This window comes from Mobula hypostoma, chromosome 15 (genome assembly GCF_963921235.1).
Source record: "Mobula hypostoma chromosome 15, sMobHyp1.1, whole genome shotgun sequence".
Lineage (NCBI taxonomy): Eukaryota > Metazoa > Chordata > Chondrichthyes > Myliobatiformes > Myliobatidae > Mobula > Mobula hypostoma.
The window spans coordinates 65,469,774-65,494,090 of record NC_086111.1 but is presented as its reverse complement, the minus strand read 5'-3'; the positions used below and the strand labels follow the sequence as shown (position 1 = coordinate 65,494,090).

At 44.4% G+C, this 24,317-nt stretch overlaps 1 protein-coding gene across 2 annotated transcripts in view; it reads left to right on the top strand.

Moving 5' to 3' along the window:
- The window catches only part of LOC134356939 (semaphorin-3G-like), a 224,896-nt gene that overhangs the window by 159,806 nt on the left and 40,773 nt on the right, over positions 1–24,317 (top strand). For both annotated transcript variants that reach the window (XM_063068205.1, XM_063068204.1), the window contains exons 5-7: positions 9,802–9,892; positions 15,541–15,657; positions 16,869–17,011. In XM_063068205.1, the coding sequence (XP_062924275.1) occupies positions 9,802–9,892; positions 15,541–15,657; positions 16,869–17,011 (351 nt within the window). The remainder of the gene's footprint in view (positions 1–9,801; positions 9,893–15,540; positions 15,658–16,868; positions 17,012–24,317) is intronic.

Below are 24,317 nucleotides of genomic sequence, written 5' to 3'. Positions count from 1 at the left end.
TCCTTTCTTAAATAAGGAGACCAAAACTGCCCACAGTTCTCCAAGTGAGGTCTCACCAACACCTTATAGAGCCTCAACATCACATCCCTGCTCCTATACTCTATTCCTCTAGAAATGAATGCCAACATTGCATTCGCCTTCTTCACCACCGACTCAACCTGGAGGTTCATACTTCATCAACGGATAGATGTCAACCTTTAATCTGGGGCCAGAGTTAGAAATATTAGTTGCCAAGAGCAATGAACAACAAAGATCATTGCCCATTGCTGGGGTAGAAAATCTGCAGTTTACATCAAATGCATCTTAGAGATGAATGGGGAAAGCAGAGCGAGCCAAAGGAACCCTTGGAGATGAGAGCTGAAAAAGAGTCCCAGAAAGAAAGAGAGAGTGAGAGAGTGACGGGGAGGGGGGAGGGAGACACACTGGGATGGATCGCAGGGTGGGATGACAGAAGGACCACATAGAGTGGCCACAGAGAGAGGCCTAGACAGGTGGGAAGGTCAGAAACACATCAAAAGAAGCCACTGGAAAGGCCACAAAGTGGGGTCAGAGCAAGTGGCTTATAAAAAGACTTAGAGAGGGACAGAAAGAGCAGTCACAGGAAGGGGCTGAGGGGGGAGAGAGAGAGAGAGATAGAGAGGGGGAGAGAGTGAAGGAGAAAAGGCATCAGCACAGAGAGGGATGCAAAAACAACAAAAGTGTAAGAAAAATAATCTTAATAATCGTTAAACCTGCACTCAGCTATGGTAATGAACACACAGAGGAAAGAACAGAGTGAAATGTGTGGAGTCCAAGATGGAGTGGCTGACAGCCTCTCGCAAGGAAACCAAGAACTGTTGTTCACAAGAATTTAGTTGCGTTATCTGATTGATCTTATCTCAATTAATTTCTCTTGGGAGTTGGGACTCTTTGTCGGCAACTACAATCAAAGCTTTGGTCTGGGTTGTTAGGCTCTGTGCCTATGGGCATTCTTTTGGTGATCAACAGCTTGAATTTGTAAGCTATCTGTTTTAGATACAAAAGCCGGTTTAGAAACGTGCATTCTGTAAGATGCATGTGTTCAGTGAATTTGTAAAGTCTAACAATCAATTGTGGGGTGAACAGGTTGGAAAGTGTGAAAAATGAAGAGTCCTAACAAAGAACATTGATTTTATTCAAACTGTGTACGTATGCACAACACCTCATAAGACTGTAAGACCGTAAGACGTAGGAGCAGAATTAAACCATTCAGCCCATCAAGTCGGCTCTGTCACTCTATCATGGCTGATTTATTATCCCACTGAACCCCATCTTCCTGTCATCTCCTCATAACCTTTGATGCCCTGATTAATCAAGAACAAATCAACCTCCACTTTAAATATATCCAATGACTAATCACTGGTCAATTTACAATGACCAATTAAGCTACTAATTGGGAAATCTTTGGACTGTGGAGGAAACCAGAGCACCTGGAGGAAAACCAAGTGGCCACATGGAGAACTTACAAACATTTTACAAATGGCAACCTAATTACTATCCCTCTCAACCCTATTCTCCTTCCTTCTCCCCCTTACCTTTGACACCCTTATTCATCAAGAACCTATCGACCTCCGCCTTAAATATACCCAATGACTTGGCCTCCACAGCCACCCTCAGATTCATTACCCTCTGTCTAAAGCGATTCCTCCTCAACTCTGTTCTACAATGATGTCCTTGTATTCTGAGGCTGTGCCCTCTGGTCCTAGAATTCATCACTATAGAAAGTATTCTCTCCATGTTGACTATCTCAATCTTTCAATATTCAATAGGTTTCAGTGAGATCCGCCCCCCCCCCACCCATTTTTCTAAACTCCAGCAAGTACAGGCCCAGAACCATCAAATGCTCCTCATACATAACCCTTTCGTTCCCAGGCTCATTCTTGCAAGAGTCACCACACTTCGGGCACCAGCGTAGCATGACCACAACTTAGTAAACCTAGCTCGTATGTCTTTTGGAATGTGGGAGGAAACCATTGCACACAGAAGAAATCCACACGGTCACGGGAAGTATGTACAAACCCCTTAAAGACGGCAGCAGGAATTGAGCCCAGATCTTACAGGCGGCACTGTGAAGCGTCACACTAGCTGATGTGCTGGTGAGCTGCCCAGAGTTCCTCCTCCATTGAGGCCATAGTGAACAAGGCCCAGTCCATCAACCATGAAGCCTTGAACCTTGAAGAAGGTGGAGTGGAAATAAGAAGGGTGTGGTGGGTGTATGGCAGGGGTTCCTAACCTGAGATCCAAAGACCCCTCAGTTAATTACATCTGTACAGGGAGGAAAGATCTTAAGCAAATAGGACTAGCTCAGAAGGAAATTTTGGTTGTGGTGGACCATTTGGGAGGACCAGCTAATTTGGCCAGCATGGGTAAGTTGTGCCAAGGGGTTTGTTTCCATTCTGTATGTCTCAATGACTCTATCATTCATTCATTCATCTCTGCCTGTCCTGCAAACTCGAACAATTTAGCACCTTTATTAGTAACTAAGTGGACATGTTGTCCACCAGTATAGCCAAGACATAATGCTGTCCTTTCATTGCTCTAGCCGGCAATTTCACATCCAACCAACTTTTAACTTTTCTGTTCGATATATCAATGCACCAGTACTCAGCTAAAGGGAGTTAGTGTAACATGACAGCAAAACACAGAAGGAAGTATGATATCTTAGACCAGTGGTTCCCAACGTTTTTTATGCCATGGATCTTTACTGAGTGGTACGTGAACCCCAGGATGAGAACTCCTGTCTTGGACTTTAGTTTATGATCTTCGAATGGTTCTGTCGTTTGATTTACAGTATGTGCAGGTTTTAATGAAGATTTAATAGCCCACTTAGGAGGTCTTACTTTGCACAGAAAGTAATCGATAGCCGCTCTTTGGCCTCTTCCCTCTGGGACAAAGTACATGGACTGAGAGCTGCAAGTCATCTAAAAGTCAGTCAATGCACTCTTGGCTGACTTGCAGTCACTAAGCAATGGATTAGGAGATTTGAATCCTGTGAGAATGACATCTGTTCTGCTCAAGGAGACAGAGATATCAGATGTATTTGTCTATCCTAGGGCATGGCTGACCTGACTGAGAGATTGTCAGAAATTCCCATGTTCATTTAATTAAAAAATTTAAAAATGCAGCATTTCATAGCTGTAATGTGGGCAATAAAGCACTGAATGATGGAGTGAAGTGATGGAGAGGTGAGGGTAGGGGGTGGTATTCAGTAAACAGCATGTAACAATGGCCCTTGTCTTCTCTGAACCATTTAGTTCAGAGAATTATTTTAATTCCAGTGTTGTTTATGACACTGGTTCACAATACATATTATTGCACCAAACTTCCCAAGGTCTGAATGGCATCTTAGAAATATTTGGGTATTAAACCATATAACCATATAACCATATAACAATTACAGCACGGAAACAGGCCATCTCGGCCCTTCTAGTCCGTGCCAAACTCTTACTCTCACCTAGTCCCACCAACCTGCACTCAGCCCATAACCCTCCATTCCTTTCCTGTACATATAGCTGTCCAATTTAACTTTAAACGACAACATCGAACCTGCCTCAACCACTTCTGCTGGAAGCTCGTTCCACACAGCCACCACTCTCTGAGTAAAGAAGTTCCCCCTCATGTTACCCCTAAACTTTTGCCCTTTAACTCTCAACTCATGTCCTCTTGTTTGAATCTCCCCCTCTCTCAATGGAAAAAGCCTATCCACGTCAACTCTATCTATTCCCCTCATAATCTTAAATACCTCTATCAAGTCCCCCCTCAACCTTCTACGTTCCAAAGAATAAAGACCCAACTTGTTCAACCTTTCTCTGTAACTTAGGTGATGAAACCCAGGTAACATTCCAGTAAATCTTCTCTGTACTGTCTCTATTTTGTTGACATCTTTCTTATAATTCGGTGACCAAAACTGTACACAATACTCCAAATTTGGCCTCACCAATGCCTTATACAATTTCAATATTACATCCCAACTCCTATAATGCTCTGATTTATAAGTCAACATGGTAGCATATTGGTTAGCATAACGCAAGCACACCGCCAGCGATCCAGGTTCCGTTCAGCCACTGTGTGTAAGTACATTCTCCCTATGACAGAATTTCCTCTCTAGTTTCTTCCCACATTACAATGACATACAGGTTACTAGGTCACATGGGTGCAATTGGGCCATGCTGTTTGGTTAATGACCTTCAAAAGGTCTTCGAAGTGCATCGTTTGCGTCCATGGTCTACAGACCTGGGCCAGAAGGGCCTGTTACCATGCCGTATCTCTAAGTAAAATTTGTTTGGAAAATTAGCTGAGGGAAGGACTAGGGGTCATAGATATGTTGTGGGGAAGTGGGGCTGATCTCTTCTCAGAGCAAGCAGTAATGACCTGCAGCCCACTAAGAAACAGGCAGGGAAGGCTCCCCATGTGTATAACTCTACAAGCACACTGCAGACATTTTTTCTGCAGTTTCTATTCTTGGAAAACTGTAAGCATGTCCTTATAACATTAGTAAAAATATACTTACCATAGAAGGAAAGCAACGATAAGACTGATCCCTAGCAAGGCAGGTCTGTCCAATGAGTGAGATTGGGTCAACCAGATCTGTAGTCACTAGAATTTAAAAGCATGAGAGGGGATCTAAAGAGGAAAAGATAAATATTAGCTTTCTTTGAAACATACAGTGAAATGCATCATTTTGCATCCATGACCAACAGAGTCTGATGATGTGTCGGGGACAGCCTGCTGGTATCCATGATTCTGGCACCAACGTAATATGGCCGCAACTTACGTCTTTGGAATGTGGGAGGGGACTGGGCACCCATAGGAAACCGTGGTAGGACTTTACAGGTTGGATGTGGAGAGGAGGGTCAATAACAAGAGGATACTGTCTAGGGCAGGGGTTCCCAGCCTGAGGGCCATGGACCTCTTGCTTAATGGTATTGGTCATGGCATAAAAAAGGTTGGGAACCCCTGGTCTAGGGGTATGATATAAGAATGAGAAGAAGAGAAATTTCATCAGGAACCTTTGGAATTTTTGATCACCAGAGAGCATAGAGGAAAGGAGAATTGGAATTGGAATTGGTTTTTTGTTGGAAATAACTCCGAAAATGTCTATTCCAGGTGGTTGATGGTTGGGTTGAGTTGTTCTCAGATCTTGGCAATTTACTTGCAAACTTTTCGTCAGCATATGAGGATCTATCATCAGAGTGCTGTTCGCTTATTTGTGTGTCCTCCAAATGCTCAGTTTTTGTATACTTATTAATCAGTTGATTGACCATCATTAGAGAAACCCAATTGTGTTTATTATGGTCACGTGTACCAAGATATAGTGAAAAATTGCCTTGCATACTATTCATATGAATCAAATCATTACATAATGCATTAAGGATGTACAAGGTAAAACAATAATAATGCAAAATAAAGTGTAATAACTACAGAGAGAGTACAGTACAGGTACCAATAAGGTTCAAGATCATAATGAGGTCGGTTGTGAGATCAAGAGTCCATCTTGTTGTTTCATGAAACTATTTTAATAAACCTAACAGTGGAATGGAAGCTGTCCTTGAGCCTGGTGGTACGTGCTTTCAGGCTTTTGTATCTTCTGCCTGATGGAAGAGGGAAGAAGAGAAAATGTCCAGGGTGGGTGGGGCCTTTGATTATCCTGGTTTACCGCTAAATGGGTTGACATTTCGAGACACAAAATATATCAAGGCACGTGGAGAATGTAAGACAGATGGATTTAGAGAGAGCGCAAGAGAGACAGAGAGAAACAGCGAGTAAATATGATCAAATCAAATCAAATCAAATCATTTCAAGTTTAATTATCATTCAACCTTTGGAATCACCAATGACCCAACTTGTCCAATGTAAACTAATAGCTGTACTGAGATAACTTACTCAGAGATCTATAAAGTCCTTTCGATGGTTGGTTCAGCTGACTTCGTTCTTGGCGTATTGGACCACTCTAGCCATATCTCAGCATGACTAGAGTTCCTTGCTCAGACAGTGAGACACATCAGTCAGTCTTGTCAACTGAAATCACTGCTGTGCACTCAGAATTGAACACTGTAGCTGCTTTCTCATGCTAGAAAGTCTAGAATGAAAAGGTCATGGCGAGGGCATTTAAGGTTCATATCTCTTCAGTCCTCATAGACTGAAATAGACTGAGATAGAAAGTATTCAGAATTCTCCATGAGACCATAAGATATAGGAGCAGAACTAGGCCATTCGGCCCATTGGGTCTGCACCAGAAAAGGAGAAAGGAAAGCTGCAGAGAGGGATCGCTATCCCAACTGATATAGGGACATGCAAACACGAGGAATTCTGCAGATGCTGGAAATATAGGGACACATCATTTTCCTCTGTACCCTCAAAAGAGTGGCCAACTCCAGAGCACTGTGAAGATTAGAAACTTGCCAGCCCATTGGTTTAGTTTCAGTCATGGCATATTCCCCTCTCCTCCTCTGCCCCTTCTAGCAATCTGTCCAGTAGAACTCATTAGACTGGGGGTTTCCAAGCTTTTTCAAGCTATGGACCCCTACCATTAACCAAGGGGTCGTGCAAAATCACTGCAGGAGCTCCCTGCTCTTGAGTGGCTGGCAGCAGAAACCCAGTCCTGCTGTCCCTGGGAAGCATTCGCTGGCTCTGAGCAGCCAGTGGGTAAATGCCAGACTCTAAGTAGGTCTTCCCACCAGTGATACTGAGGTTCCGGCATCTCAGCCGCTTCTGGGCATTCTGCAGGGCGTTTCTGATCAGCACTACCCTCTGCTCGATGTTCAGCAGCTTCTTCACGTACAGATACAGGTCCGTGGACACCTTCTGCTTCTCGGTCAGTAAGTAAGTTCAAAGATAAGACGGATAGATAGTTTTGAGCTGAGAATCAAAGATACAGATAAGATTAGCTTTATTTGCCACACATCCATCAAAACATACCATGAAAGGCATCGTTTGCATCAAATCAGACCAGCGAGGATTGTGCTGGGGGAGCCTACGTGCTTCGAGCACATACATAGTACATCTAGAACTTACTAACCGTAACCCTCAATGCACGTCTTTGGAATGTGGAAGGAAACTGGAGCACCTTGAGGAAATTGATATGGTCATGTGGAGACACACAAACTCTTTACTAGCAGTGGTGGGAATTGAATCCCAGACGATGGTGGCTGGTGTTGTAAAGCGATTGCACTAACTGCTACACTACTGTGCTGCCCGTGCTGGGATGGGCGCATGGATGCTAGTATAGATCAGGACCTTGGTTAATGTAGACACAGGATATTGTAAATGTTGGAACCTGGAGCAGCATTCAAAATGGAGGAACCCAGTTGGTTGAACAGCATCTGTGGTGGGAGAGGATTGCTGTTATAGAACATAGAACACTGCTGTTGTTTTATATGATGTTATGCTGGCCTTTTACCCTGCTCTAAGATCAATCTAACACTTCCCTTCTGCAAAGCCCTCCATTTTTCAGTAGTCCCTTTGTCTATCTATGAGTTTTTTAAATGTCCCTAATGTATCTGCCTCTACCACTACTCAGGGCAGCACATTCCACAAACTCACCACTACGTGTAAAAAAAATATTATTTCTAACATCTCCTTATACTTTCATCCCAAAACCTTAAACTTATGCCCCTTTGTAAAAGCCATTTCCACCCTAGAAAAATGTTTCCGGCTGTCCAAACGATTTGTGTCAGTTATCGATTCTGGCAGTCCACTCGATTTGTGTCTCATCGTGTACACCTCTGTCGTCACCTCTTATCATTCTTCTGTCGAAAGAGAAAAGCTCTAGCTCACTGAAACTATTCTTATAGACGTGCTCTCTAATCGAGGCATCGTCCTGGTAAATTTCCTTTGCACCCTCACTAAAGCTTCCACATCCTTCTCTAATAAGGCGACCAGAGATGAACACAATTTTCCAAGTATGGTCTAGGCAGAGTCTTATAGAGGTGCAATATTATCTCAAGGCTCTTGAACTCAATTCCCCTGACTAATAAAGGCCAACATAACATATGCCTTCTTAACATGCACTGCAACTTTGGGCGTGAACTCTAAGATCCCTCTGTTTCTCCACCCTACTACGAATCCTGCCACTAACTCTATACTCTGCTGTATTCTGCCTTCAATTCGACCTTCCAAACTCTTCTGGACTGAACTCCATCTGCCTCTTCTCAGCCCACATCTGCATTAGACCATAAGACAAAGGAGCAGAAGTCGGCCATTCGGCCCATCGAGTCTGCTCCGCCATTTTATCATGAGCTGATCCATTCTCCCATTTAGTCCCACTCCCCTGCCTTCTCACCATAACATTATATCAAAGTCCCACTGTAACCAGGAGACCTCTTCCCCATTCAGTAACGTAATAGTTCGCCTTCAGATTTTCCTGTCTCATCCGCGTAACTCGAGATTCTCCTCTAACCTCAAAAATCTGTGAGTCACAGCTTTGCACAAATTCATTGACCCAGCATCAGTGGCTTTGTGGGACAAATAATTGTACAGAGTCATGACCATCGAGAGGAAGAAATTCCTCCTAATCCCTTTCCTAAATGGGTGTCCATTGTACCGAGACCGGTTCTAGATTGCCCTCTTAGGGGAAATATCCTTGCTACATTTACCTTGTAAAGCCTCCTTTGAACCTTGTGTCTTGAGAGTACTTTGTGGAGAATATATTCAATTCTGATGTACAGTTTTACACTCTTTTTGGACAGGAAATATTTGACACTGACATCTGTGAGGAAGAGAAAAGCAATGGTATTAACAGTCAACTGGGAATAAGTGGGCTCTCTCAGTTCATATGAGTGCAGATAATAGCATACTTGGTGAATATTTGCCTGAAGTTTACATGAGTAGACAGGTCTTCCTTCCTCTTTACAGAGCTTCACAGTGGTGACTAAATTCCGCATATGGCTCTTGACTTTGTTCAAAATTCAAAATAAGTTTATTATCAAAGTACACACACACACATATATATAACCATACACAATCCTGAGATTCATTTTCTTGCAGGCATACTCAATAAGTCCAATAACCTTAATAGAATAACACCAACAGGGAGAACAACCAGTGTGCATAAGGCAACAAATTGTGCAAATAGGAAAAGGAGGAAAGAAAAAAAGAAATAATAAATAAATAAGCACTAAATATCAAGAACATGAGATGAAGAGTCCTTGAAAGCAAGTCTATTGTTTATGGGAACAGTTCATCGTTGGGGTAAGTGAAGTTGAGTGAAGTTATCCCTTTTGTTTCAAGAACCTGATGCTTGAGGGGTAAGAACTGTCCCTGAAGCTGGTGGTCTGGGTCCTAAGGCTCCTGTAGGACATTCCATTCAAGGGCATTGGTGAGACTTGAAGGAAGGGCAATTAATTTCAGATGGAAGGATGTGTCAAACTGAGTAATATTTTGCCTGTGGAACTAGTTAAGGAGTAATTGATGGAATGAAATGCTCTTCAATCTGAAGATGGGTGTCAGTCTTTATGAACAGAGCTGTGTTCATACAAGGAAAGTGGCCAGTGCTGATGGATCTAGAGCTGAAGTTAGTTTGGGGTTCTGTTTGAGGGGGTGTGGTGTGTTTGCCTTCATTAGTCAGGGAATTGAGTTCAAGAGCCATGAGGTAATGTTTCAGCTTTATGCAATTCAGTGTAGACCACACTTGTTGAGTTCTAGTCATCTCATAGGAAGAATGTGGAAGTTTTAGAGTAATAATCCTGGAGGAGCATTTACCATGAACCATATAGCTTGGTTTCTTGTTGCTATTGACCAGACCGGTACTGACCTCATTCTATTCTTTGCATTTACCTTTTCAAGCGTGCCTTCAGGATGGAGAGGAACAGCATGGAAAATGGGCGGGGCAAATGTCCATATGACCCCAATCGACCTTTCGCAAGCATCTTGATTGGTGAGTAGAAAGTTCCAAAGTAATCAAACAATCCAATGATGGGACTTCCTCAGCAATTTGTTCCACTTCCAGCTGTCTCTTTGAAAGGATTAGTTGCTTCTCTCATCTTCAGTCAGGGGTTCCTGTCTTGCATGGCGACAGAATAGATAGGGGTGAGAAGAGTCTTCAAGTCGTGTCCACCACTCAGTACAATCATAGCTGACCCGCACTCTCAATGCCATATTTCCACTCTTCTCTATGCCTTTTTGCATCTAGAGATTCATCTACCTTTTTCTTAGGTATATTCAGTGGCTTGTCCTCCACAGTGTTCTACAACAGTGAATTCCACAGCTTCATCAGCCTCTGAATGAAGCAGTTTTCTTCACCCAAGTCTTTAAGATCACTCTCCATACCTTGAGATTGTGATCTTCAGATTTAGATTCAGATTCATTTGCCTTGTCACATGTACATCAAAACAAAAGTGAATTGCATTATTTGCTTATTAACCAAAACAACCTAAGGATGTGCTGGGGGCAGCCCACAGGTGTCGCCATACATTGTACTACCAACTTAGAGAAGTGATAAAATTATTGACCTGCTGACCAATGAATATCCAGACAAAGTATGCTGAATATGCAGTGATCAGCCAGAAAGAACATGACAGCAGATCACTATCCGATACAAGGAATATTCGATCTGTACAGGGAGGGGGCTGAGTGACAATTTATCTCAAGTTTAACTGTACTTAATACATAATTCTTTGTTCACCATCTGCCCCACCATTATTTCATGCTGAGACATTTCAAAAGCAAAAGGGAATCTTCTAGATGCATGTAACATTATGAAAGCGATAGATAAGATAGAGGCAGCAAAGTTGTTTCCACTAGTAAGCGAAACTAGAACTAGGGGACAGAGTCTCAAGATTTGTGGGAATAGATTTATGATGGAGATGAGGAGAGACAGCTTTTCCCAGAGAGCAGCGAACCTGTGGTATTCTCTGTCCAGGGAGCAGTTGAGGCTACCTCATTAAATATATTTAAGACAGTTAGATAGTTATTTGCATTGCAGGGAAATTAAGGGTTATGGGGGGGAAAAAAGATGGAGTTGAGTCCATGGCCGGATTAGCCATGATCTTACTGAATGGTGGAGTGGGCTCAACAGGTCAGACTGCCAATTCCTGTCCCTATTTCTTATGTCGAGCAGCCACCTTGCATCCAGTTGGGACAACCTTGTCAGAATTTTGTATGTATTAATGAGACCGCTCTCATTCTTCTGGGCTCCTTTCATCCAGAGGGTAATTCTTGTATGGAATGAGGAGCAAGAGGAAGGTGGTCGAGGCAGGTACATTGAAAACATTTAAAAGACATATGGGCCAAAAGCGGACCAATAGGACGAGCGTAAATGGGCCTTTTGGTTAGCGGGAATCAGTTGGACCTGTTTCTATGCTATATGACTCGATGACTACAATCATGGGTTTAGGAAGTGTTGTCGAAGAATGGTTGGTCAATTGCTACAGAATATCTCGTTGCCAGTGCACTGCTCAGACATTGCATGCTTTGGCAGGGGAATGGTGTTAGTAGTGTAGACTGATTTTATGTACAGAAAGCGACGCTAGGTGCAGAAGTGTCTGAACATATGTAGATGTTGCTGAACTGGGACTTTGGGTGAAATGGGTGCTCTGGTTTCTGCCTGTATTCCAGGGGGGTGCAGGTTAGGAGGTTAGTCTGCAACAGTAAATTGCAACTGGTGTGTAGGTGAGTGAGAGAATCTCGGAGGAGTTAGAATATAGAACATAGAACACTATAGCACAATACAGGCTCCTCAGCCCACAGTGAGGTACCAAGATCAATCAAATCCTTTCCTCCAACACTGACTTCCATTCTTTTGTCATTTATGTGTCTGTCTAAGAGTTTCTTAAATTTCCCCAATGCATCTGCCACCAGCACCACTCCCTGCAGGGCTTTCCGCGCACTCACCACGTTCTGTGTGAAAAATATTTCCTCTGACACCTTTCCTCCAATCACCTTAAAATTATCAGCCACTTTCGCCCTGGGAAAAGGTCTCTGGCTATCCACTCAATCCATGTCTCTTATCATCTTGTACACCTCTATCAAGTCACCTCTCATCTTCCTTTGCTCCAGAGAGAAAAGCCTCAGCTTGCTCAACCTTTCCTTATCAGGTATGCTCGCTGTTCCAGGCAGCATCTGGAAAATCTCCTCTGCACACTCTCTAAAGCTTCCTCATCCTTCCTATTATGAGGCATCCAGAAATGTACACAATACTCCCAAGTTGTTTATGTCTTTATTTTATTATTTATTGAGGTACAACAAAGTATAGGTCCTACAGGTCCTTCAAGCCACGCCACACAGCAACTCCCCCCCCCCCCGATTTAATCCTAGCCTAATCATGGGATAACTTACAATGACCAATTAATCAACCAACCATTGTCTTTGGACAGTGGGAGGAAACCGGAGCACTCGCAGAAAACCCATGCGGTCACGGGGAAACTCCTTGCAGGCAGCAGCAGGAATTGAACCTGGTTTGCCTGTACTGTAAAGTGTTGTGCTTAACACTACGCTACCATGCCACCCCACTGGGAGTGTGGGGGGAATAAAGTGATTTTAGTGCAGAAATGGGGTAGAAATGGTTGACGGTCATTGTGGACTTAGACCGAAGGGCCTGTTTCTGGTCTGTGTAAATCTCTGGCACTATGACTCTGGGCAATGTCGACCCAGTCTTTTTCACATCAGACCACCGCCCCTGGAACTAGACTGGTGAACTTTTGTTGCACTTTCTTTATGACAAGTATCTCCGTACACTTTAGCAGTACCTTTAACCTGATGCTCTTAGGGGAGTAGAAACACAGATGCTTTTTGAAACAGGTATTAAACCAAGGTCCCATCTGCCATTTTAGATAAATGTAAAAGATCTTGTAGCATTACATTGAAGGCAAACAGAGGAAATTATCTCCAGTGTTTTGGACAATCTGTATACTCCAATCAATTTCTCTTTACCTCAGAGTTGTCTGTGGAAACATATAGATTAACAGCCATGTTTTCTCAATTACAACACTGCAAACATTACACCTTTGGTTGCAGGGGGCTTTGGATGATGTGAGGTCAGTGAAGGTTGCTATGGAAACACATGCAGTTCCTTCCTCTTGATGATGCAAATCCCTCACTGAAGCTGCCTCGGTAGCAAGACTTGAACTTTAAGAGCAGCCCTGCTGTCAAAATTTCTTGTTTCAAGTCTCTCAGAGACCCAGACTTGCCTGGATTCCCTGCACCATGTGTAATCCTGAATTCCGCTATGTTGCTGTGTGGTGCTTCTCTCTCTCTGTGTCTCTTCCTGGTTCATAATCCAGAGTGTTTAATTCTCTCTATAAATCACTCTTCCAAACCCCTGCACTGGGAAGGTGTTAAAAGGTTTACCGCAGCTTTTGGAAAAAAAAATATGCTTTTCACCTAGTTTATTGGTTACTCCTAAAAGTCAGATCATTGTACTCAACTCAGTTGCAAAAAAAGTAAAAAACGGTATAATCAGCTTGTCAGCAGCATTTAAAGTCAAAGTTAATTTGTTATCAGAAGTAGGTACAGAGGAGATGTCAGGGGCAAGTTTTTTTACGCAGAGGGTGGTGAGTGCGTGGAATGGGCTGCTAGCAACGCTGGTGGAGGTAGATACGATAGGGTCTTTTAAGGGACTTCTGATTAGGTACATGGAGCTTAGAAAAATAGAGGGCTATGGGTAACCCTAGGTAACTTCTAAGGTAAGGACATGTTCGGCACAGCTTTGTGGGCCGAAGGGCCTGTACTATGCTGTAGGTTTTCTATTTTCTATGTTACATAAACAGTATGTCACTATATACGATATATGGAATTCATTTTCTTGCAGGCATTTACAACATTTAAAATAAAGAATACAATAGGATATCATAGGGATGGCATGGTAGCCTAGTGGTGAGCACAATGCTTTACAGTTCCAGTGACTGGGGTACAATTCCCACTGCTCTCTGTAGGGAGGCGGACCCATGAGGGAGATGATAGGCAGCTGGGGGAGGGAGCAGAGTGAAACTGGGATAGGGGAAGGGAGGGGGAGGGAATTACCAGAAGTTGGAGAATTCAGTGTTCATACCAAGGGGCTGGAGACTACCTAGACGATATATGAGGTGTTGCTCCTCCAACCTGAGTTTAGCCTCATCATGGCACCATTCAGGGCCCCAAACAGTCCTTCCAGGTGAGGCAACACTTCACTTGTGAGTCTGTTGGGGTCATCTATTGCATCTGGTGCTCCTGTTGCGGCCTCCTCTACATTGGTGAGACCCGATGCAGATGGGGGACTGCTTTGTTGAGCACCTCTGCTCCGTCTGCCACAACAGACTGGATCTCCCAGTTGCCACCCACTTCAACTCTGCTTCCTACTCCCATTCAGTTATGTCCATACATGGCCTCCTCTACTGCCATAATGAGGCTAAACTCAGGTTGGAGGAGCAACACCTCATATACTGTCTAGGTAGTCTCCAGCCCCTTGGTATGAACATTGAATTCTCCAACTTCCGGTAATTCCCTCTCCCTCCCGTCCCCCATCCCAGTTTCACTCTGCCCCCTCCCCCAGCTGCCTATCACCTCCCTCATGGTTCTGCCTCCTTCTACTACCCATTGTGTTTTCCCCTATTCCTTCTTCACCTTTCCTGCCTATCCCCTCCCTGCTTCCCCTCCCCCACCCCTTTATCTTTCCGCTTTCTGGTTTTTCACCTGGAACCTACCAGCTTTCTCCTTCCCAACCTCCCCCCACCTTCTTTATAGGGCCTTTGCCCCTTCCCCCTACAGTCCTGACGAAGGGTTCAGGCCCGAAACGTCGACTGATCGTTTTCACAGATGCTGCCTGACCTGCTGAGTTCCTCCAGCGTGTTGTGAGTGTTGCTTTGACCCCAGCATCTGCAGAGTATTTTGTGTTAATAATCCACTAAATTGCACATCTTTGGTGTGTGAAAGAAAACTAGAGCAATTAGAAGGAAGTTGTGATCACAGGGAGAGTGTGCAAACTCCACGCGGACAGCACCAGAGGTCAGGTGGAACCCAGGTCTCTGGAGTATGAGTCAGCAGCTATACAGTCCGTGCCACTGCTATTGTATATTGACTCAACTGGGACGGAGTTTAATCCTTTGCTTTATATACACGAACAATAGAGAGCAGGACAAGTAACTCAGCCCCTCCCTCCTGCTTCACAAAGACCTCCAATAGGTATTGATAAGACAACCAAGAACAACTAGCCATTTAAAGAGATAGCAGAACAAATGACCAAAATCTGGTCAGAAGGATTGGATTTATGGAGCCGGAGGATGGATTGGTGAAGGAATTCTAGAGTTTAGGGCCCAGAGGGGTCAAACTGAAAACCTTATCCAAATGAGCATCAAGGGGAGGTTAATGTTATGTGCAAGAGCACAGGTTCCGTGAGATGTGGTGAGATTATATTGATGGTGTGGCTCTGAGAACTGGCATAAATATAATGGGCCAAATGCCCTTCTTATATATTGCAAATGAAATATAGAAATTTGTCCTAATTTCCCATTACTGTATATTATTTTAAATGGAAGTGATTAGTCACATGCTGGGGGGTGGTGGTTTCTGCAGAGATTAACTGTCTCGTCTTCATTTTCCTCCGATGTTCAGACGGTGAGCTGTACTCGGGACTGGCAGCCGACTTCCTGGGGAGGGAACAAGTGATCTTCCGCAGTCTGGGGACACGTTCCGCCATGAGAACTGAGCTCGATCAACGACTGTTACAAGGTAACCAGCATCTTACTGTACATCAGCAGTCAACTTGATGATGCATTCTTCAGATGTGTATATAGGCCACTCCTCCTGCTCACAGCCAGTCCTCCAACTCAAACCAGTCCTCCAACTCACAACCAGTCCTCCAGCTCACAGCCACTCCTCCAGCTCACAACCACTCCTCCAGCTCACAACCAGTCCTCCAGCTCACAACCAGTCCTCCAGCTCACAACCAGTCCTCCAGCTCACAGCCAGTCCTCCAACTCACAACCAGTCCTCCAGCTCACAGCCAGTCCTCCAGCTCACAACCAGTCCTCCAGCTCACAACCAGTCCTCCAGCTCACAGCCAGTCCTCCAGCTCATAGCCAATCCTCCAACTCACAACCAGTCCTCCAGCTCACAGCCACTCCTCCAGCTCACAGCCACTCCTCCAACTCACAACCAGTCCTCCAGCTCACAACCAGTCCTCCAACTCACAGCCAGTCCTCCAGCTCACAACCAGTCCTCCAGCTCACAGCCAGTCCTCCAACTCACAACCAGTCCTCTAGCTCACAGCCACTCCTCCAGCTCACAGCTAGTCCTCCAGCTCACAACCAGTCCTCCAGCTTACAGCCACTCCTCCAGCTCACAACCAGTCCTCCAACTCACAACCAGTCCTCCAGCTCACAGCCACTCCTCCAGCTCACAACCAGTCCTCCAACTCACAACCAGTCCTCCAGCTCACAACCAGTCCTCCAGCTCACAACCAGTCCTCCAACTCACAACCAGTCCTCCAGCTCACAGCCAGTCCTCCAGCTCACAGCCAGTCCTCCAACTCACAACCAGTCCTGCAGCTCACAACCAGTCCTCCAGCTCACAGCCACTCCTCCAGCTCACAACCAGTCCTCCAACTCACAACCAGCCCTCCAACTCACAACCAGTCCTCCAGCTCACAGCCACTCCTGCAGCTCACATCTAGTCCTCCAGACCCCAGCTGGTGTCCAGAACCCACCCATTCTCCAGCATATACAGATCCTTCAGAACTCAGCCTGTCCATCCCACACCCACTCCTGCAATCCCCAGCATAAAGTGTTAAGCACATCAAGTTGAAAGTTAAAATTGTCCATATTGTCTGAGACTTTGAGATGCCTATAATACACAGAGAAACAAGCCCCCATCTCTGAGAAGTAGAGACTCACTCCTCCACCACCATCTCCGCATTCTTGTTCTTTCTCCTTCTATCACAGATCCCAAGTTCGTGGCGGCTCACCTCATCCCGGACAACATTGACCGTGACAACGACAAGGTTTACTTCTTCTTCACGGAGAAGGCCATGGAATCAGAAGGCAAAGTCCGAGCCATATACAGCCGGATTGGCCGTGTCTGTGCAGTAAGTTGGAGGATGAAGGGTGGGATGGTGGAATGGAGAGAGATCCCGTTGGCCAGGAGGATGACCTTACCTATTCCTTATGTTCTGAGCCTATTGATGCTCTCAAAACTTGCTGCAGAATATACCAATGGTAAAGAGTTGAATATAATACCAACTCTGCACATTAGTTAGCCTTCTGTAGGTCATACCTTGACCTCTTGTATGTTCCTGGATCACCAGTCCTAAATGCCAAAGGTGTAGTAGCTTCCATACTGCACTTCAAGGCGACTGGTCCCAGGTCGAATCCAGCCGGCTCCTTGCATGCTTTCCGTCAGTGCTGGGTTGAGAATCAAGCTAGCTACTCGTCCTTGTGAAAAACAGATAAATGCGAAAGAAGTGGCAAGCTTGCCACCTGATGCACCAAGAGGCATGGAAAGGAGCAACAGTCCTAGATGCAACTGATCTACCCTCAGCAGATTACAAGCCTCTTATTTCATACTGGGCTTCTGGTTTGGGAAGACTGGATGATTTTCTGGGGAAACACTCGTACAAGCATGTCTTTATGAAGTCCATGGTGCTGTGGCTTATTCAACGACTTGAAGCAGTCCAATATCTGTTCCTCTGCCTCCCATAACCAGTTCTTCGTCACTCTCAGTTTCATAAAATTCTGTTGTAATTTTTACAGTGAAAGCCTACAAGAAAATGAATCTCAATGCAGTATTTGGTAACACATTTGTATGCTGATAATAAATTTATTTTGAAACACGTTAATGTAGTATCTCCTGGGATAACTCATCCCTAACGAGGGATCTCAGCCTGAAATTTCAATTGTTTATTCCTCTCCATGGATGCTGAGTTCCTCCAGAATTTTGTGTGTATTGCTCTTGATTTCTAGCACCTGCAGAATCTGTTGTGTTTAAGAGCTACCAACATGCACTGTGACCTAATGCACTCTTGTCTTCTGGATCTAGGACAAAGCCATGGGTAGACACCGCTGGTTAGGAATGTACTGAAACTGGAATCCATTGGTCCTCTACTCCACTCTCCCTGCTGCAGCTAGGTAACTCAGAGATTAGGGCAGTTTTTCTTCTAACCTCATAGGCTGCAACATGGACTTCAATAGACAATAGACAACAGGTGCAGGAGTAGGCCATTCAGCCCTTCGAGTCAGCACCACCATTCACTGTGATCATGGCTGATCATCCACAATCAGTACCCTTTTCCTGCCTTCTCCCCATATCCCTTCACTCCGCTATCCTTAAGAGCTCTATCTAGCTCTCTCTTGAAAGAATCCAGAGAATTGGCCTCTACTGCCTTCTGAGGCAGAGCATTCCACAGAACCACAACCCTCTGTGTGAAAAAGTTTTTTTCCTCAACTCCGTTCTAAATTGTCTACCCCTTATTCTTAAACTGTGGCCTCTGGTTCTGGACTCCCCCAACATCGGGAACATGTTTCCTGCCTCTAGCCTGTCCAATCCCTTAATAATCTTATATGTTTCAATCAGATCCCCTCTCATCCTTCTAAATTCCAGTGTATACAACCCCAGTCGCTCCAATCTTTCAACATATGACAGTCCCGCCATCCGGGGAATTAACATCAATTAATTAATTACTAATTAATTAATTAATTCACCAGTAGTGAGATTCTACACTGCTTTAAGACCATATGACATAGGAGCAGAATTAGGCCATTCATCTCATCAAATCTGCTCCACCATTCATTCAAGGCCTCTCAACCAGCTTCATCCTGCCTTCTCCCCATAACCTTTGGCACCCTTTACTAATCAAAACCCTCATCAACCTCTGCTTTAAGTACAGCCCGTGACTTGGCACCCACAGTCATCTGAGGCAATGAATTTCACAATAGTGCATTTACTCTGTCATTCCCTGGCTAAAGAAATTCCTCCTCACCTCTGTGCTAGAGGACATTCTTTTATTCTGCTGCTGTTGCTAAGGAGGCAGAGGGTGCAGAGGAGATTTACCAGGATGCTGCATGCCTTATGAAGATGGTTTGACTGAGCTAGGGCTTTTCTTTTTGGAGAGAAGGACGATGAGGACTTGACAGAGGGGTACAAGAGGATAAGAGGTATAGACTGAGCGGATGGCCAGAGACTACCCCCCCCCCCCCCAGGACAGAAATGGATAGTATCTGAGGGCATAATTTTAAGGTCATTGGAGGAAAGTATCAGGGTCAGAGGGTGGTGGGTACATGGAATGCCCTGCAGATACATAAGGGGCATTTCACATGGATGAAAGAAAAATGGAGGGCTACGTAGGAGGGAAGGGTTGTATTGATCTTAGAATAGGTTAAAAGGTCGGCACATCACTGTGGGCCGAAGAGCCTGTTGAGCGGTAGTGTTCTATGCTCTATGATATTATTTGGGAGTATAAGTGTTAGTTTACAGACTGGTCAGAGCTTCCCTGCTCTCTGTGGAATAGAGTTTTCCACTCCACCTTAGAATACAAGCGAGGGTCTGAAGTTTATGCAAAGTCAAAATGGATGGCAACTCCGAAAAAAGTACCCTCTCTTACTGCGGCACCAACATCATATAGATTATTGTGATCAGGTGTCTGAAGCGCTACGGGGACCAACGACCTTGTAGTTCAGAGCCAAGGTTGTGAACTCCTGGCTCATAGGACAGGAGGAGAGCTGGGGTGAGGAGAAATGAGTTGGAAGGGTGATCTGCAATTCAACTGAATAAGGAAACTTCCCTACTTCCCTCCCCTTACCTCGCTCCATCTGCCTCTCAATAAATCTCTTTATCTCTCTCTTTATCTGCCCCCCCTCTCTCATCCACCTGCCACAGTCTCCCTCTCCACGCTTTCTAAACCTCCCCAACACATCTTGCCCATCATCTTGCACTCCTCTGCAGTCCACCAAACAGCTTAACTCAACACTTCCATCTCGTAGAAACATAGAAACATAGAAAATAGGTGCAGGAGTAGGCCATTCGGCCCTTCGAGCCTGCACCGCCATTTATTATGATCATGGCTGATCATCCAACTCAGAACCCCGCCCCAGCCTTCCCTCCATACCCCCTGATCCCCGTAGCCACAAGGGCCATATCTAACTCCCTCTTAAATATAGCCAATGAACTGGCCTCAACTGTTTCCTGTGGCAGAGAATTCCACAGATTCACCACTCTCTGTGTGAAGAAGTTTTTCCTAATCTCGGTCCTAAAAGGCTTCCCCTTTATCCTCAAACTGTGACCCCTCGTTCTGGACTTCCCCAACATCGGGAACAATCTTCCTGCATCTAGCCTGTCCAATCCCTTTAGGATTTTATACGTTTCAATCAGATCCCCCCTCAATCTTCTAAATTCCAACGAGTACAAGCCCAGTTCATCCAGTCTTTCTTCATATGAAAGTCCTGCCATCCCAGGAATCAATCTGGTGAACCTTCTTTGTACTCCCTCTATGGCAAGGATGTCTTTCCTCAGATTAGGGGACCAAAACTGCACACAATACTCCAGGTGTGGTCTCACCAAGGCCTTGTACAACTGCAGTAGTACCTCCCTGCTCCTGTACTCGAATCCTCTCGCTATAAATGCCAGCATACCATTTGCCTTTTTCACCACCTGCTGTACCTGCATGCCCACTTTCAATGACTGGTGTATAATGACACCCAGGTCTCGTTGCACCTCCCCTTTTCCTAATTGGCCACCATTCAGATAATAATCTGTTTTCCTATTTTTGCCACCAAAGTGGATAACTTCACATTTATCCACATTAAATTGCATCTGCCATGAATTTGCCCACTCACCCAACCTATCCAAGTCACCCTGCATCCTCTTTATATTGGCCATTGAGCACATTTACATGGAGCAGCATCCATCATCAAGGATCCTCACCACCCAGGAGATGCCTCTTCTCACCACTACCATCGGGCAGAGGATACAGCTTCAGCAACAGTTATTACCCCTCAACCATCAGACTCCTGAACTTCACTCACCACAACACTAAAATGATTCCACAACCTACAGACCCACTTTCGAGGACTCTTCAAGTTCTCCACTCACAAACAAGAGAAAATCTGCAGATGCTGGAAATCCAAGTAACAAACATAGAGTGCTGGAGGAACTCAACAGGCTCGGCAGCATCTATGGAAAAGAGTATAGTCGACGTTTCAGGCCAAAACCCTTCGGCAAGACTAGAGAAAAGGTCCTGTCGAAGGGTCTCGGCCTGAAACGCTGACAGTACTGTTCATGTTTTCAGTATTAATTATTTTTTATTTGCATTATTTGTCTTCTTTTACATATTGGTTGCTTGTCTGTCTTTGTTCATGTATAATTTTCATAAATTTAATTGTATTGCTTTATTTTCTTGTAAATGCTTGCAAGAAAATGAATCTCAAAGAAAATGAATTTCAGGAAAATCAATCTCAAATATATGGTGAGATATACGTACTTTGATAATAATTTATTTGACTTTGACTTTTGGTCATCTCCTCTCTCCCCTCTCAGTTCTAAATCATTGACAATTCCTTCAACTCCCCAAACCTTCTCCCCCCCACACCCCACAGAAGCTGCTCAGCCCGCTATGTTCTTCCAGCGGGTTGTGGGAACATTTCAAAGATGGGGCAAGTGAAGTTATCACCTTTAGTTCAAGAGCATGATGGTTGAGGGGTAATAACTGTTCTGAACCGGGTGGCTTGAAGGTGTGAGGCTCCTGTAACTTCTTCCTGATGGTAGCAATGAGAAGAGAGCATATCATGGGTGATGGGGGTCGCTGATGATGGATGCTGCTTTCCTCAACAGTGTTTCACGTAGATGTGCTCAATGGTGGGGACTGGGCCATATCCATTACTTTTTGTAAGATTTTCCATTTAAAGGCATTGGCGTTTCCATACCAGGCTGTGAAGGAACCAGTCAATATTTTCTCTACCACATACCTATAGAAGTTTGTCAAACTTTAAGATGTCGTGCCAAATCTTCACAAACTCCTGATGAAGTAGAGGCACTGCTGTACTTTCTTCGTAATTGCACTTATGTGCGAGGCCCAGGACAGGTTTTGTGAAATGATAACACCAAAGCAAATTTAAGGATTGAATGCAGAAACTAATGATTTTGGTCCAAGACCCATAGTGTCACCATGCATCTGGCACCAACAGAGCATGCCCACAACTCAGTCGCCCTAACTTTGGAACCTGTGAGGAAACCAGAGGACATGGAGGGAAACCACGTGGTGACGGGGGAGCGTACAAACTCCTTACATACAGCAGTAAGAATTGAACCCCAATCGGTGAATCACCGGTACTGTAAAGCAACGCGCTAACCACTACGCTACTGTGCTGCATGCATGTCCCGGATGGTGAGAGTCTTGAATAATGGCTGTTGCCTTCCTGAGGCATAACCTCTTGATGGGTGGGAGGAATGTGCCCTTGATGGGGCTGGTTGAGACTGCAGCCTACTGTAGCCTCTTGTGATTCTATGCATGGAAGCCTCCATACCAGGCGTCGATTCAGCCAATCAGAATGCTCTCCACCACGCATCTGTAGAAATCTGTAAATGTCTTTAGTGACGTACTAAAATGAGCAGTCTTCTAGAGAATCATAAGGGTGTGACAAGCAAAGTACACAAAATGCTGGACTGAAGGACTGAAGAATGGTCTCAGCCTGAAATGACAACTATTTATTCTTTTCCATAGATGCTGGCTGACCTGCTGAGTTCCTCCAGCATTCTGTGTGTGCTGCTCTGGATTTCCAGCATCTGCAGAATCTCTTGTGTTTATTACAAGCAAAATGTAGTGATGAAAGGTCTCGGACCTAAGTCATTAGATTAGTTTCTGCACCATTGCTGCCAAATCTGATGTTTCCTGCATTTTTTGTTCTTATTTCAGATTTCCTGCATCAACCATTTTGTTTTTGATTTTCACAAGTTGAATTATCACATAGTCCCTCATCAATCCCACCTCACCACCCAGCTTGCCCACTCCTCTGGGCTCTCTGCGTCAACTAACATCGGCCAGATGTTTGCTTATTGCACTTTTCCATTTTCTTAATGTTTAAATCTGAAGATGACTAGATTCCTCTCGCAGCCAATGTTGTCATAGCTGGAAACACACAGACTGTGAAACCAAACACAGAAGTCACATTTTTAATACAGGAAATATTTCAGTAGATGTCACAAAGTCTTTTATGAATTTGACAAGAGTTATTTTACTTTTAATGGGTCCTTTTATGTTCAAGTATGGGTTCTTATTCAACAGTTTTGACGGGATTATTCCTTTCATGGGATTTTCTAGGAAGCATGTGAAACTTTTCTCCAACCCCTCGACGACCCTTTCAATGAATGTTAAGAGCCCTGTTTGTGTCTCATTACATGGAAGCACGAGCAAAAGAATTGTTTCTGGAATGTTTCGCAATGCTGAGGGATGCAGTTGAGTATTTCCTTTTATTTATGCATTGCTGTCTGGAGAAAAGGCTCTTAAACTAATGGACGACAGTCTTGCATATTAAACTTGCCTTCAACTAATCCATCTCCAGAGGCTAAAGACTCAACTTATGCACAAAGAACACAGTGCAGTTTGTAAAAAAACATTATATTGCATTTTGGCAAATCAAATTCAGGTAAGATTTTCACAGTGAACACCAGAGCCCTGGGGAGTGTTGAGAACATAGGGATCTTGGAGTACAAATGCATCGCTGACTGAAACTGGAGTCACAAGTTCAAAGTAAATTTATTGTCGAAGTGTGTATATATCACCATATACTACCTTGAGATTCATTTTCAGAGCTGGTAGAGTGTGTGTGTTCCCCCTTTCTTTTCTGGATTCTGCCCCCTTCCTTTTCAGTCTTGATGAAGGGTCTCAACCCAAAATGTTGACTGTTTATTCCTCTCCATAGATCCTGCCTGGCCAGCTGAGTTCCTCCAGCATTTTCTGTGTGCTGCTTTTCAGCATCTGCAGAATCTCTTGTTTTTGTGTATAGAATATGTGTATATAAAGCCTATGTGTGTATAGTGTGTGGACATAGAACGCAAATGTGTGTGTGTGTACCGTGCGTGCGTGTGTGTGTGTAGAGTGTGAGAGTAGGTAGTGCCTATGTATGACAGATTGATGAACCCCTTCTTTACTTGATGAACTAACTAACTTAACTGATAGCCTTATCAGAGGGTGAGCGAACTGCATTGCAGGGATGTTGTTGCTAACCCAGCCTTGATAACCTGTTTCTCATCAATCATGATAGCTAAAATAACAGACTTTCTTGCCTGTGAACTTAAGAATAGAATAATACAGCAACAGAGCAGTCCAATGTCCTGGTCTGTATCAGTGGTACTTGCTGTCATTAGAGGTTGAAGAAGGAGTATGTGAAATAATAGGAAGAGTG